We start from the raw sequence: 12,539 nt of genomic DNA, 5'->3' as shown, positions 1-12,539 counted from the left end.
CGTGACACCCCCGGAGGAACGCCCTGTACCCGTGTGGGGTCAGCCGTGACCCCCAGACAGCCGTGACACCCCGGGACAGACGTGTGCACCCCGGGACAGCCCCCCCAGGCGGCTCTGTGGGACCCCCGGGACAGCCCAAGCCCCTCCTCGGGGACAGTCGTTACCCCCCGGTTCAGCCCTAACGTCCCCCCCGAGCGGGCATCGCACCCCCGCGAGAGATGGGATGGGACCCCCCCAAAGCGACAGCGATGCTTCCAAAATAGGGTTAATAGAGTTAACCCCCCCCTCCCCCCCCAGGGTGGACATTATGCCCCCCCAATATGGACACTGCCCCCTCCCCCCGAACAGGCATAGCTCCCCAAAAAGACAGAAGGTCCTTCTTCCCCATCCAGAGCTCGGCCCAATCCCACTGGGAATCCCTGTGCCCACCCAGCGGGCACCGTCACCCCCGGGATGGGCCCCCCCTCCCCAGGGCTGGCACTGCACCCCCTAAACAGACTGTCACCCCCCCTCCGTTAAACACTGTACCCCAAGGGCACGGGGTACCTCCGAAATGGGGCAATGATGATCCCCCCTCCCCAGGGCTGGCGCTGCACCCTCTAAACAGACCCTCAGGCCCCCGTTAAACACTGTACCCCCAAAGGCATCTCCGAAATCAGCCAGTGCCCCCAAAATGGGGCAATGATGATCCCCTCCAGATATGGCACTGCACCCCAAAAGAAGGACTCGTGCTCCTGCAGCACTCCCCACCTCACACCCTGCTGGGGTACCCTGAGCCCCCCAGGAATGTCCCCAAGGAGCCTCTGCCCCCCAATGCACCCCCCACCCAAATTGGGCCACCCCAGAGGCAGAGCCCGGCCGCGGGGGTGTCACCTGTGCCGGGGGTGTCGCTCCGCGTGTCCCTACCTGGGCCGGGGCTCCCGGTGCCGGGGTGGCTCTGGGTGGCCGTCGGGCTGTGTCCCCTCCGAGCGCCCCCAGTGTCCCCTAAGCTGCCACCGGCGCGGGGGGGTATTTTTAGCCGCTGGTAGAGCGGAGGGAATGTCACCCACCCCCCTCTGTGCCCCCCACCCCTTGTCGAGGGAATGAAGGGACAGCGAGGTGACACCACCCACCAGGGCCAGCGCTGTGCCACAACAGCCACGGGGGACAGTGGGGACCCCCAGCCTGACTCATGTCCCCTGCCCAGCACTGTCCACACACCGCGGGGAGGGGGGGGTGGTGTCTGGTATTTTAATTGGACCCCCCTCATTAGCGCCGAGTTCATTAGAGGCTCAGAAAGGGCTTTGTGTCCGCGGGGACAGCAGGAACAGAGTGTCCCCAAGCAACGGCGCTGGCAGCGAGTACGCGCCCGGTGGGACGTGGGGACACCGGTGCGGGGACACGGAGCCCCCAGTGACCCTGTGAAGTGCGGGGATTTAGGACACCTGAAACCCAAACATCGGGGATTTAGGACACCTTAAAGCCAAACATCGGGGACCTGCAGGGCTTGTGGGGGTCCCAAAGCCCACCCCGGGGCGGGGGCTCCCCCTGCGGTGCCCACCCACAGCCAGCCCCGCAGGAAAAGGGGGAGGCTCCCACCTGTCCCCAGGGTTTGGGGGATGGGCTGGGCTGGGAGGGGGGTGCTGAGCCCGGGAAGAGGAGGAGGAGGAGGAGGAAGGCTGAGCCGCGATCCCATTAAAGAGCTTAGGCAGCGGGAGGGCGGCACCCAGCGGGGCAGGATTAGGGGCCCTCGTTACCCACCTCGGGGTAATTAGCTCCCTTTTCCCTGCAGGAGGAATCCCCGGGTGCCATCACCCCCCTGCCACCACCCTGGCCCCCTGTCACCACCCAGTCCCCTGCCACCGCTCTGGAGCACCCAGGGGTGGGGGACACACACAACATGGGGATGATCCCATCCTCAATGCCCCCCAAAAATGGGATCACAGCCCACAGACAGGAGGGACCCCCAAAATGATCCCCATTTCCCAAGTCACCTCAGGGGACCAGTCCCCACGGGCAGGGGGTGTCACGCTGATGCCCCCCCTTATGTAAAGCCCCCTGCCCACCTCCCTGAGATGCTCCATCCTTTTTTTTCTCCCTGAGCCCTAATCTTTGCCATCTTGGGCTAATTGGATTTCCTGGGTCACATGGCAAGATAAAAAGTCCCCAAATCCCACGGTCAAAAAAATCAGGTTATCCATGGGGAATTAAGGGAGAGAGCGGGGGGCAGCCAGCAGCGAGGACCCACCGAAGAGTGCTGCCGGCTTGGGGCACCCCAACATCAGGTGTGGGGTACCTGGCTCTCCTTTTTTTGAATTTCTGGTTCATCTCCCAGTGCCCACCTCGTTCCCGAGGTGTGCGTGTTATCTCCTTGAAGAGCTGGAAAAGCCTGGGGACCTAGAGGAGCTTGTGGAGTTATTGGAGGAGGAGGAGGACGAAGCCATGGGGAGCGGGGCCAGTGCCGAGGACAAGGAGATGGCCAAGAGGTCCAAGGAGCTGGAGAAGAAGCTCCAGGAGGATGCGGATAAGGAGGCCAAGACGGTCAAACTGCTGCTGCTTGGTAAGGCTGGAGGGGATGTCCCCTAGAGATGTCCCTGTGTTCCCACTCCGTTGAGGCTGAGGGGATGTGGGGATGGAGAGGGGGACAGGGAACCTGTGACCCCCTGGGCTCCTCCTGCCCTGGCTCTGGTACCCCTTGGACAAGTCACCATCAGCCTGGGGATGTTGTCCTGCCACCAGGATGTTATCCCTGGGAAGGGCTGGATGTGGCATTGGCTCTTGGGAACAGCAGACACGAAGGAGACAGTGAGGGCATGGGGAAAGGACCAAGACCCTGGGTCCCACCAGGATGTGCCACATCTCATGGGGTCAGTGAGAACCTGGGGAACTTCTGCCACCAGTACCCCGAAACCTGTTGATGGTGCCAGGCAGGAGGAGATGGTTCCTTGGGGGTCCCTCTGCACTCCATGGGGCTTGGGGGTGACCCTGTGGGGCAGGGGGTGACTCCATGGGGCAGTGGGTGACTCCATGGGGCAGGGGCAGCAGTGGGGCCGTATCCAGGTGGGGGGGCTGGGGTCAAGGCGATTAACACCCTAATTCTAAGCAGCTTCCTGTGCTGCCCTAAGCCGCTTACGGCCCCAGAGGCATCGCCGGGCACATGGTGGGCGGGAGGTGTGGGATAGGGGGACCTGCACACAACATGGGGATGATCCCACCACCCTGGGGGTCCCCGAGCTGTGGTCCCACACAGGGTGCAAGGGGTGACAGGAGTGTGGGGATGACAGTGGTCATGGGAAGAGGCCAGGCTGGGTGTCTAGGCAGCGGATGTGTGGGGGACGGTGGCTTCCATCCCCATGGGGTGCTCATCACTGCGGCAACAGGCCCTGATGGGCACTAAGGTGTCCCTCCCACCCTTTTCCAGGGGCTGGAGAGTCAGGGAAGAGCACCATCGTGAAGCAGATGAAGTGAGTATGGCCTGAGCCACACTGGGGAGGGGGAGGCCACAAAGATGAGCCACCAGCTCTTGGACATGAGGTGGCTGGATCTCCAGTCACCCCCCATGTCACCTGGTGGTGGCATCTGTGATTCCCAGTGTGGGGTGGTGATTCCTGGTGGAGGGGATGTCCTGGCTTGGGACTGAGGCCAGTGTGCCTGCCAGGATCATCCACCAGGACGGTTACACGGAGGAGGAGTGCATGGAGTTCAAGTCCATTATCTACGGGAACATCCTGCAGTCCATCCTGGCCATCATCCGCGCCATGTCCACGCTGGGCATCGACTACGCCGAGTCCTCCTGCGCGGTCAGTCCTGGGACAGTGTCCCTGTCCCCCAAACCCCACGGCGTGGGGCCAGGGCAGCCCCCAGAACCAGCGTCCATGCAGCCCCATTTTGTCCCTCCAGTCCTGAGGGCTCTCTGCGGGGACAGGGGCCATGGCAGGGTTGGTGATGAAGGTCCTTCTCGCAGGATGAAGGCCGGCTGCTCTTCAACCTGGCTGACTCCATCGAGGAGGGCACGATGCCCCCCGAGCTGGTGTCCTGCATCAAGAAGCTGTGGAAGGACGGGGGGGTTCAGGCATGCTTTGACCGCGCTGCCGAGTATCAGCTCAACGACTCAGCCGCATAGTGAGTGGGGACAGGGCACAACAGGGACCGGCCTGGGGACACCCTGACAGCTCATGGCCAGCTCCAACCCAGCCTGGCAAAATCCATCTCCTCCCTGCTCCTGGGAATACCCTGAGTCTGCCATTCTTCATCCCACCAGTGTCATCCTCCATCCCGCTGTTGTCATCATCCATCCCACCAGTACCATTCCCCAATCCCACCAGTGCCCTTCTCCATCCCATCTCACTGCTGCCATCTTCCATTCCATTAGTGCTGTCCTACATTCTCCATCCCACCACTGTCATCATCCATCCCACCAGTGCCATCCCCATCCCAAGAGTGCCGCTGACCTGCAGCCCCACCACCTTTGATGTCCCTCAGCTCCCCCAGGGATGTCACTGCCCTGGAGTCCCAGTGTTTGGCAGAGCTCATCCCCACAACCATCCCCAAAACTCTGGGGGAAGGGGGAGACATGGGCAGCCCCTTGGCAGCAGGTCACATCCCTTGTTGTCCCCACAGTTACCTGAACCAGCTGGACAGGATCACAGCCCCCAACTACCTCCCCAACGAGCAGGATGTGTTGCGATCCCGAGTGAAGACCACAGGGATCATCGAGACCAAGTTCTCTGTCAAAGACCTGAATTTCAGGTGGGTGGGAGCCTCCCCCACCTCCATGACCACTCTTCCATGATTCTCCCCAGCCCTGACGGTGGGGAGGGATTTTGGGGTGACCCTGACACTTGAGGGACCACCAGTGCCGTCCCACAGCGATTCCTGACCCCTTGAGGATGTGGCACCATCAGATGGGGGGGTGTCAGGACCAGGTGTGAGTGTGTCCCTCATGCTTGTCCCCTCCCCAGGATGTTCGACGTGGGAGGGCAGCGCTCAGAGAGGAAGAAGTGGATCCACTGCTTCGAGGGGGTGACCTGCATCATCTTCTGTGGGGCCCTGAGCGCCTACGACATGGTGCTGGTGGAGGACGACGAAGTGGTGGGTTGGGGTCCTGGAGGCACTGGGAGCTGAGGGGGAGAGGAACAGGGAGCTCTGAGGGGGATCAGAGGAGGGAGGAACAGCACTTTTCACTGTCAGATGCTCTGGGTGATCCAGGAAAGGTGTGGGAGATGTGGGATGGAGCTGGTTCCCACCCAGGTAAAGCACAGTGAGTAAAGGTGTTTGCACTTTTCTGGATAATGAATCCATGGCTCTGCCTACAAGGAAACCCCCAAGTGCTCCTGAGCAGATCCTGAGAGCCACCAGAGAATGGCCACACAGCCAGCCAGCTACAGGGAAGGGCAGGAAGAGCCAGGAACCCACTGGGATGAAGGAAAATCTGGTCCTGAGGCACCTCGTGTCTCGCTGTGCCCTCCAGGGCGAGCAGAGGGGATAAGGAGGGGCAGCTCCCACCCTCGCAGTGTGGGGGCACAAGGACGTGATCCAAAGTGTGTCCAGTGAAGGATGCACCAGCAGAGCCCTGGAAAAGCAGCTTGGAGATCCAGAGAGAAGGAACATGGAAGCTCCATAATGGGTTTTTCTTTGAAGAGATAAGGGGTGAAGACAAGAAGAGCAGGAGTGGTTTCTTCCCTGGCATCTCCTCCAGGTTCCATGGCTGCTGCTTGGGATCCAAATACCTTCTGAAGCTGGATCAGGGTCAGGATCTGCCATCCCTGGGCCCTGCCATGGCCAGGCAGGAGCTCACAGCCTTTTCTCAGCCATGTGCAGGACAGCATCCTTCCCATGGGAGCCCTTGGGAGAGGCTGGAATGCCCACCCAGCACAGGACAGGGCAGGATTTGGGCACAGTCAGTGCTCTGCTTACAGAAAAGCTGCTGTGATGGGAACCTGGACGAGGGAAAACCATCCCTGGAGAACCCACCTGCTGCCCACAAAGATGGAGGACCCCCCTTATATAAAGAAACCCCCCCCCACTGGACTTGGCTCTGCCTAGATGGATTCTTATCCCCTCAGGATGACCCAGCAGCAAACTAAGAACTCAAATATCTGCTCTGAAACTGGAGATTTCCTTTTCCCAGCTCCTTCCTGAAGCTGTGGATAATGGCCAGAAGCCACAGTCCAACAGACCATCCCCCTGATGACTAGGATGGTGCTCACTGAGCACCCTCCTCACAGGCTCCAAGGTTTCCATGGATCATTTGCTCAGTGAAATCACTACAATCCTTCATTTCTGACAATCCCAGGAGGGACTGGAGCCAGTCCCTACCCTGAGCATCACGTGGATTTATCTGTGATTTTGGGTGGGCAGGAGAGACTGGGCAGGCAGCAGGAGCAGCTGCTGCTGCACCAAACAGGGGAAAGCTCTTTTTTTGGGAATGGGGGCTTGGGGGTGGGCTGCAGTGGCCCAAAGGGGATGCCAATCCATGATGATCCTCTTCCCTGCAGAACCGGATGCATGAGTCCCTGCACCTATTCAACAGTATATGCAACCACAAGTTCTTTGCTGCCACCTCCATCATCCTCTTCCTCAACAAGAAGGACCTTTTTGAGGAAAAGATCAAGAAAGTCCATCTCAGCATCTGCTTCCCAGAGTATGATGGTGAGTCCAGACTATTCCCAGCCTTACCTCTCCTCTTTGAGACCCCCCCAAACCAGGGGCTGGGGAGTTGTGTGGTCCCAGCAAAGATGGTTTTGGGATATGTTGTGATAGGGCTGGGGAAGGCAGATGAGGATGATAAGAACTGGCTCTATCCCAAAAAAAGGCTGGGGAAGGGGATGAGGATGAGCAGAAGCAGCTCCATGCTGCTCTGTGAGGTAGTGAGCCAAATTCTGGGAGGCTGGAGCTGAGGAGAGGATGGATGTGGCCTCAGGAAGGTGTTTGGAAGAACAGAAATGGGGTAAAAAGGAGTTCTGTGCTACGCCTGGTCAGCACTCCACCCTTTTCCTCCAACACTCACCCCCATGGGAGCAGCTTGGACGCATTCCCCCCCTCTGCAGGTCCAAACACATTTGAGGATGCAGGGAATTACATCAAGACCCAGTTCCTGGATCTCAACATGAGGAAGGACGTGAAGGAGATCTACAGCCACATGACCTGTGCCACAGACACACAGAACGTCAAGTTCGTCTTCGATGCCGTCACAGACGTGATCATCAAAGAGAACCTCAAGGACTGCGGCCTCTTCTGAGCACCAGCAGGTATGGGAAAGGCTGGAGCCAGAAAATAGGGACAGGAGAGGGCAGGAGGGTGGTCAGAGCTGGATCCATCCCAAAAAGGGCTGGGGAAGGGGATGAGGAAGAGCAGAGCTGGCTCCATCCTAAAAAAGAGCTGGGGAAGGGGAGGGGGATGAGCAGAGCCAGCTCCATCCCAAAGAGGGCTGGGAAATGGAAAGGGTATGAAGAGGAAGATGATCACTATTGGCTCCATCCTAAAATGGGCTGGGAAGGGGGAGGGTGATGAAGATGATTAGAGCTGGATCTCTCTGAAAAAAAGGCTGAGAAAGGGGGATGAAGAGGAAGATGATCACTATTGGCTCCATCACAAAAAAGGCTGGGAAAGAGGATGAGGAAGAGTAGAGCTGACTCCATCCTAGAAAAAGAGATGGGAAGGGGATGAGCAGAGCCAGCTCCATCCCAAAAAGGGCTGGGAAAGGGAAGGGGAATGAAGAGGAGGATGGTCAGTATTGGCTCCATCCCAAAAAGGGCTGGGAAAGGGAAGGGGGATGAAGAGGAGGATGATGATCACTATTGGCTCCATCACAAAAATGGCTGGGAAAGGGGAGAGGAATAAAGATGATCAGAGCTGGATCTCTCTGAAAAATGGGCTGGGGAAGGGGACTGGGATGAGAATGATCAGAGTTGGCTCCATCCCAGAAAAGACTGGGGAAGGAGAGGGAGGTGAGGAAGAGCAGAGCCAGATCCATCCCAGAAAAAGGGCTGGGAAGGGGTAAGGCTGATCAGACTTGGTTCCATTGCAGAAAAAGCTTGGGAAGGGGAGAAGAAAGAGCAGAGTTGGCTCCATCACAAAAAAAAGGGCTGGGGAAGGGGAGGGATATGAAAACAATGAAACCTGGATTCCTTCCATAAAGGGCTGGGAAAGGAGGACAGGGATGAGAAAGAGCAGAGTTGGCTCCATCCCCAAAAAAGGGCTGGGGAAGAAGGAAGAGGATGGGGATGATCAGAACCAGCTCAATCCCAAAAAAAGGGCTGGGGAAAGGAGAAGGGGATGAAGAAAAGCAGAGCCAGCTCCATCCCCTCCAAAAACAAGGCTGGAGAAGGGGCTGGAGATAAGCATGAGCAGACTCAGCACCATCCCAAAAAGAAGAGCTGGGGAGGAGGATGAGGATGATCAGAGCTGGCTCCATCCCCCAAAAAACGGCTGGGAGGGGGGATAAGGATGATCAGAGCTGGCTCCATCCTGCTTTGAGGGGTGGTGGGATGTAGGTCCCCCTGATTTTGCCATCAAGTCCTGGAAATCCTAGGAGTAGCGGAGGGGAGGATGGACTGGGAGCAGTGGGGAGGGGGAGTCTGGAGTCCCATCAGCCCAGGGACATGGTCACATCCCTGTGCTGAGCTCCCATGGGATTCAGTCCCACCCCACAGTGGGGTGGGCTCAGCCAGACAATTCCCACCCTTGCACATGGAGATTCCCAAATCCTCCACCTGAGCTAAAGGCAATCATTTTATTTCTCTCCAGTTGCAATTCCAGCCCAGCCTCAGTGGATGGGAATATCCCAAGGAACACTCTGCTGCTCTGAGTCTTTTAGCTCAGCCTAAAACTTTAATTAGGGTTTATCACTCTAATTAGGGTTTATCATCCTAAATCTTACAGTAATTCTGAGCAGCAGCAGGAATTCCATCCTCTCTCCCCCCTTTCCAAGCAGCTCCCAGCCACTGGCTCTGGCACTTTGCTTTTCAGGGAACCTCTGGTGTTTCTCTTATCCTTGAACATTAACAAAAAAAGCAGGAAAAAGCTACAAAAAGAAACCAAAACAATAAAAAAGACCTCAAGCAGGTTCCCTGCAGGCAGGAGGCACCAGAAGGTGACACTTGGAATGGGGGGGAGGGAGGGGATGCTCCATACTCATCACCACAGAGGAAGGCAAAGGGATGAAGGGACACAAATCCCTGAACCCCACCTGAGTTTTTCCCTTGTTTCCATAAAATTGCTCCCCTAAGCCCTTCCCTGGGTGTGTTTAACTCCCTGTTCTCTCTCCCTCCCTCCCAGAAGAAGAAAACATTCCCATCTCACCGTTCTGCTGAGCAGAGCCAAAGGAAGAACCAACCCTCACCACACATCACTGCTCCCACTTTTTCTATGACCTGCCCAAATCTGCCTCCTTCCAAACCCAATCCTGGAAGGGGCTGAAGCTCAACTTCCTGCTCCCTTTCATGGCCATTTCCTCTTTTTTTTCCAAGGAACAACCCCTGTTCTCAGCGTTTCACAGGAGGTTTGACACCAGAGAGCCCAGCAGGAATAGGAATATTAAGGGAATTTGGGAGGTAGGATAGACATGGCCCCCTAGCCCATCCCTCTGCAGCCCATTCCTGCCCTTGGATCGAAGCTGGATTAATCCAGGATGAAATTTCTGGGGAAGGTGGAGGCTGTGTTACACCCAAGTCGCTCCTGGGAACCAACCTCAGTCCCTCATTCATTCCTGGGAACCAACCTCAGCCCTTGGCAGGATAAATCAGGGGTTTGTGGGGTTGTTTTGGGCCCTAAATGGAGGGAATTCCTCAGGCAGGAGGGGCTGGGGAAGGGAATCCCAATTCCCGCCCAGCAATGGGCTGGATAAAGAGGAAATGGTTACTTGAAAGATTTTCATTCTGCTACTTAGAGCTGCATTTGCTCTGTCTGTTTGTAAATAATCCATAGATGAGCCCTGTATCCATCCTCTCCCTGTTTCCTGCAGAGATCTCCCAACCAGCTTCATTTAACTGTAGGAAAACACAATAAAGGAATATGCATGATGTGGATGTTCTTCCTTTCTTCCACTTTGCTCCATTCCTGTGTCCCAGAGCTTGGATCAAGGGATATTTCATCCATTCTGGGGGTGTGTGGATCTCTGGGTCTCACCTGGATCACCCCATGGCCACTGCTGGGCTCCTGGGGGTGGGATGGGGGTTACCATGCCAAAAACCTTCCTGGATGAAGCTCCTGGATGAGTTTAAAGGATGAGTTATCCCATGTAGGATGGCTGGAAGGGAATTGTCAAACAGACACAGCTCCAGACAGCTTGGAAGAGATTCCAGAACAGGGAATCTCCCTCAGGGCTCCCCCTGCCAGCACACACCAGCCTCCCTGAGGAATTTACCCTGGATTTCTAAGCAAGTGTTCTGAGAACAGTCCCACCTCCATCCCACAGAAGTGCCCAGAGCAGAATTCCCAAGGGGCTCACAGCAGCCAGTGAGATTTGGGCTACAAATAAACAGTAATTATCCATCTGCCAATAATCCCATGGGCAATGGGATTCCTGGCATGTTCCAACTGTGCCAGGACAACTCAAGTCTTTGGCAGCAGCACAACACCACCAGTGGTGGGTGATAAAGCACAAGGAACATCCCTGTCCAGATAATTCCACCCAATTCCCATCAAAGCTCTTCTTCTCCTTCTCCAGCAAAGCACAAAAGCTGGGAACACTCCTGGAAAAAGGAAGAATAAAGTGGAGAAAAGGCTACAATCTTTACTCACCATTTTAATACTGCCAACAAGTCTAACAGATCCAACTGTACACATGACAAACTGGGAGGAGTCTGGATGCAATCATGGATCAGCAAAGGAATGTAGGACTGGTTAGGGATGGCACTAAAGGGAAATGGGGATTTGGCACCACACAGACAAAGTAAAGGCATGCTCAGGACAGGGCGGGGCAGGGAGGGCCGTGGGAAAGGCAGCACTGAATAATGCACCGTTTTCATCCCAAAAAATGCACAGGAATCAGTGGTTTGGGAGCTGGCAAGCAGCAGATTTCCCCCCAGCCAGGGCTCAGCTCCTCTCCCCACCGAGCTAGGATTATGCTGAGCACAAACCCCTTCCCATAAAACTGGCATAAAACTGGTCTCAAACCCCCAACAGAACCTAAACCTTCCTTCTGCTGCAGGAGCCTTTCCCAAAGCCTGGGGGGAGCAGGATGGTAACAAATCACACATGGAAAAAAAAGCTCTAAGGATCCCTTGGTAGCTGCAGAAATATTAAATCCTGGCCATAGCAAGTGTTAAAAACAAGGAATTCCTGCTAAGAGGAATATTTTCTGCAGGATCTGCTCACATGTGCATAGTTAAGTGATTTTTTTTTTTGTTGCTTTTTTTAATTATTATTATTTTTAAAACAAGGTTTGCAAATAAAGAAATAAAGTTTAGTAAAGTTATAGTTTTCTCGATGGAAAAAAAAATAACCTTAAAAACAGACTAGTGGTGGCTTGTTAACCAAAGGAAGAGAGAAAGCTACATATCCAAGGTCTGGAATCCAGCTGGAATCCACTGCACATCCCGGAGATCACGTCGTCCAACGTTGCCAGGAGGATCTAATCCCACTACGTGGCTTCACTGTGCCCTAATTCCACATCCCACAGCAATAAAAGGTCCCTAAGACAGAAGATTGTGCTAAAGAATTCCAGGATTCCACATGTTCTCTGCTCCTGGGTCACGCTCGTCGCTGTCCCCACGAGGCAGCAAAAGGCTGGGGCTCACCAGGCACAAACACTGGGAAGGAAAGCAGGAATGTACAAGGGAGCAGAGAGAGCCCTTCCCAGCAGGACACCCAGAGCTGCATTTACCTCTCAGTAGAGCCCACACTCCTTGAGGTTGTTCTTGATGATGACGTCGGTGACGGCATCGAAGACGAACTGGACGTTCTTGGTGTCGGTGGCGCAGGTGAAGTGGGTGTAGATCTCCTTGGTGTCCTTCCTCCGGTTCAGATCCTCAAACTGGCACTGGATGTAGGCGGCTGCCTCCTCGTACGTGTTGGAGCCTGCAAAGGAGAAGATCCCTGGCTTTGCCCACCGCCTCACAGGAGCTTTTAAGTCCATTATTAAGCTGCTTGCAACCATCTGCTTTATCCAGCTACAAATCCAAATCCACCATTAACTCCTTCTGGGAGACCTGAAGTCTGTTCTCTGGGCAGTGACCTTGGCCATGGGATCCAGGGATTGCTCTGTGCTGGGACAGCCAGGCTCCACAGAGAGTAACAAACCATGGGCTGGAAGGGACCTTCAATCCCACCTTGTTCCACCCCCTAGAAGGAACAGGGACACCTTACACTACACCTTGTTGCTCCTGTCCAGCCTAGCCTCAAGCACTTCCAGGGACAGGGAATCCACAGCTTCTCTAGGAATCACAGAAATCAACAGATTTGAAGAGATTTGAAGGATTTTTTAAACATGTAAATGCCTTGAGCAGTGCCCAAGTAAAACCTTCCACCTGTGTGGAACCACAGCAGGGATGGGTTCTGGAACAATCCACGCTGAACACGGACACTCCAGGGTGGACAGGAGCCAGAGCAAGAGGTGG

General features: G+C 55.7%; 2 protein-coding genes across 3 annotated transcripts in view; one reads left to right on the top strand and one right to left on the bottom strand.

Annotated features, from left to right (window-relative positions):
• The first annotated feature begins 2,372 nt into the window (after positions 1-2,372).
• On the top strand, positions 2,373-9,457 carry GNAT2 (G protein subunit alpha transducin 2). The gene is made up of 9 exons (XM_058819599.1): positions 2,373-2,539; positions 3,401-3,443; positions 3,638-3,779; positions 3,944-4,101; positions 4,600-4,728; positions 4,941-5,070; positions 6,477-6,630; positions 7,029-7,229; positions 9,259-9,457. Exons 1-8 carry the CDS (start codon positions 2,422-2,424, stop codon positions 7,217-7,219), a joined length of 1,065 nt encoding a protein of 354 aa, XP_058675582.1. The 5' UTR covers positions 2,373-2,421; the 3' UTR covers positions 7,220-7,229; positions 9,259-9,457.
• A 1,859-nt stretch (positions 9,458-11,316) lies between these two features.
• GNAI3 (G protein subunit alpha i3) overlaps positions 11,317-12,539 on the bottom strand; it is a 30,315-nt gene continuing 29,092 nt past the window's right edge. The window contains exons 8-9 of one of the 2 annotated variants that reach the window (XM_058819547.1): positions 11,807-12,000; positions 11,317-11,732 (exon numbers count right to left, since the gene is read on the bottom strand). In XM_058819547.1, coding sequence (XP_058675530.1) covers positions 11,810-12,000 — 191 coding nt within the window. In that variant the 3' untranslated portion in view covers positions 11,317-11,732; positions 11,807-11,809. The remainder of the gene's footprint in view (positions 11,733-11,806; positions 12,001-12,539) is intronic. The other variant, XM_058819548.1, reaches the window with a different exon arrangement.

The sequence above is a fragment of the Ammospiza caudacuta genome, chromosome 24 (assembly GCF_027887145.1).
Source record: "Ammospiza caudacuta isolate bAmmCau1 chromosome 24, bAmmCau1.pri, whole genome shotgun sequence".
NCBI lineage: Eukaryota > Metazoa > Chordata > Aves > Passeriformes > Passerellidae > Ammospiza > Ammospiza caudacuta.
The sequence above is the reverse complement of the archived record's forward strand: the minus strand, read 5'-3'. Positions and strand labels throughout refer to the sequence as shown.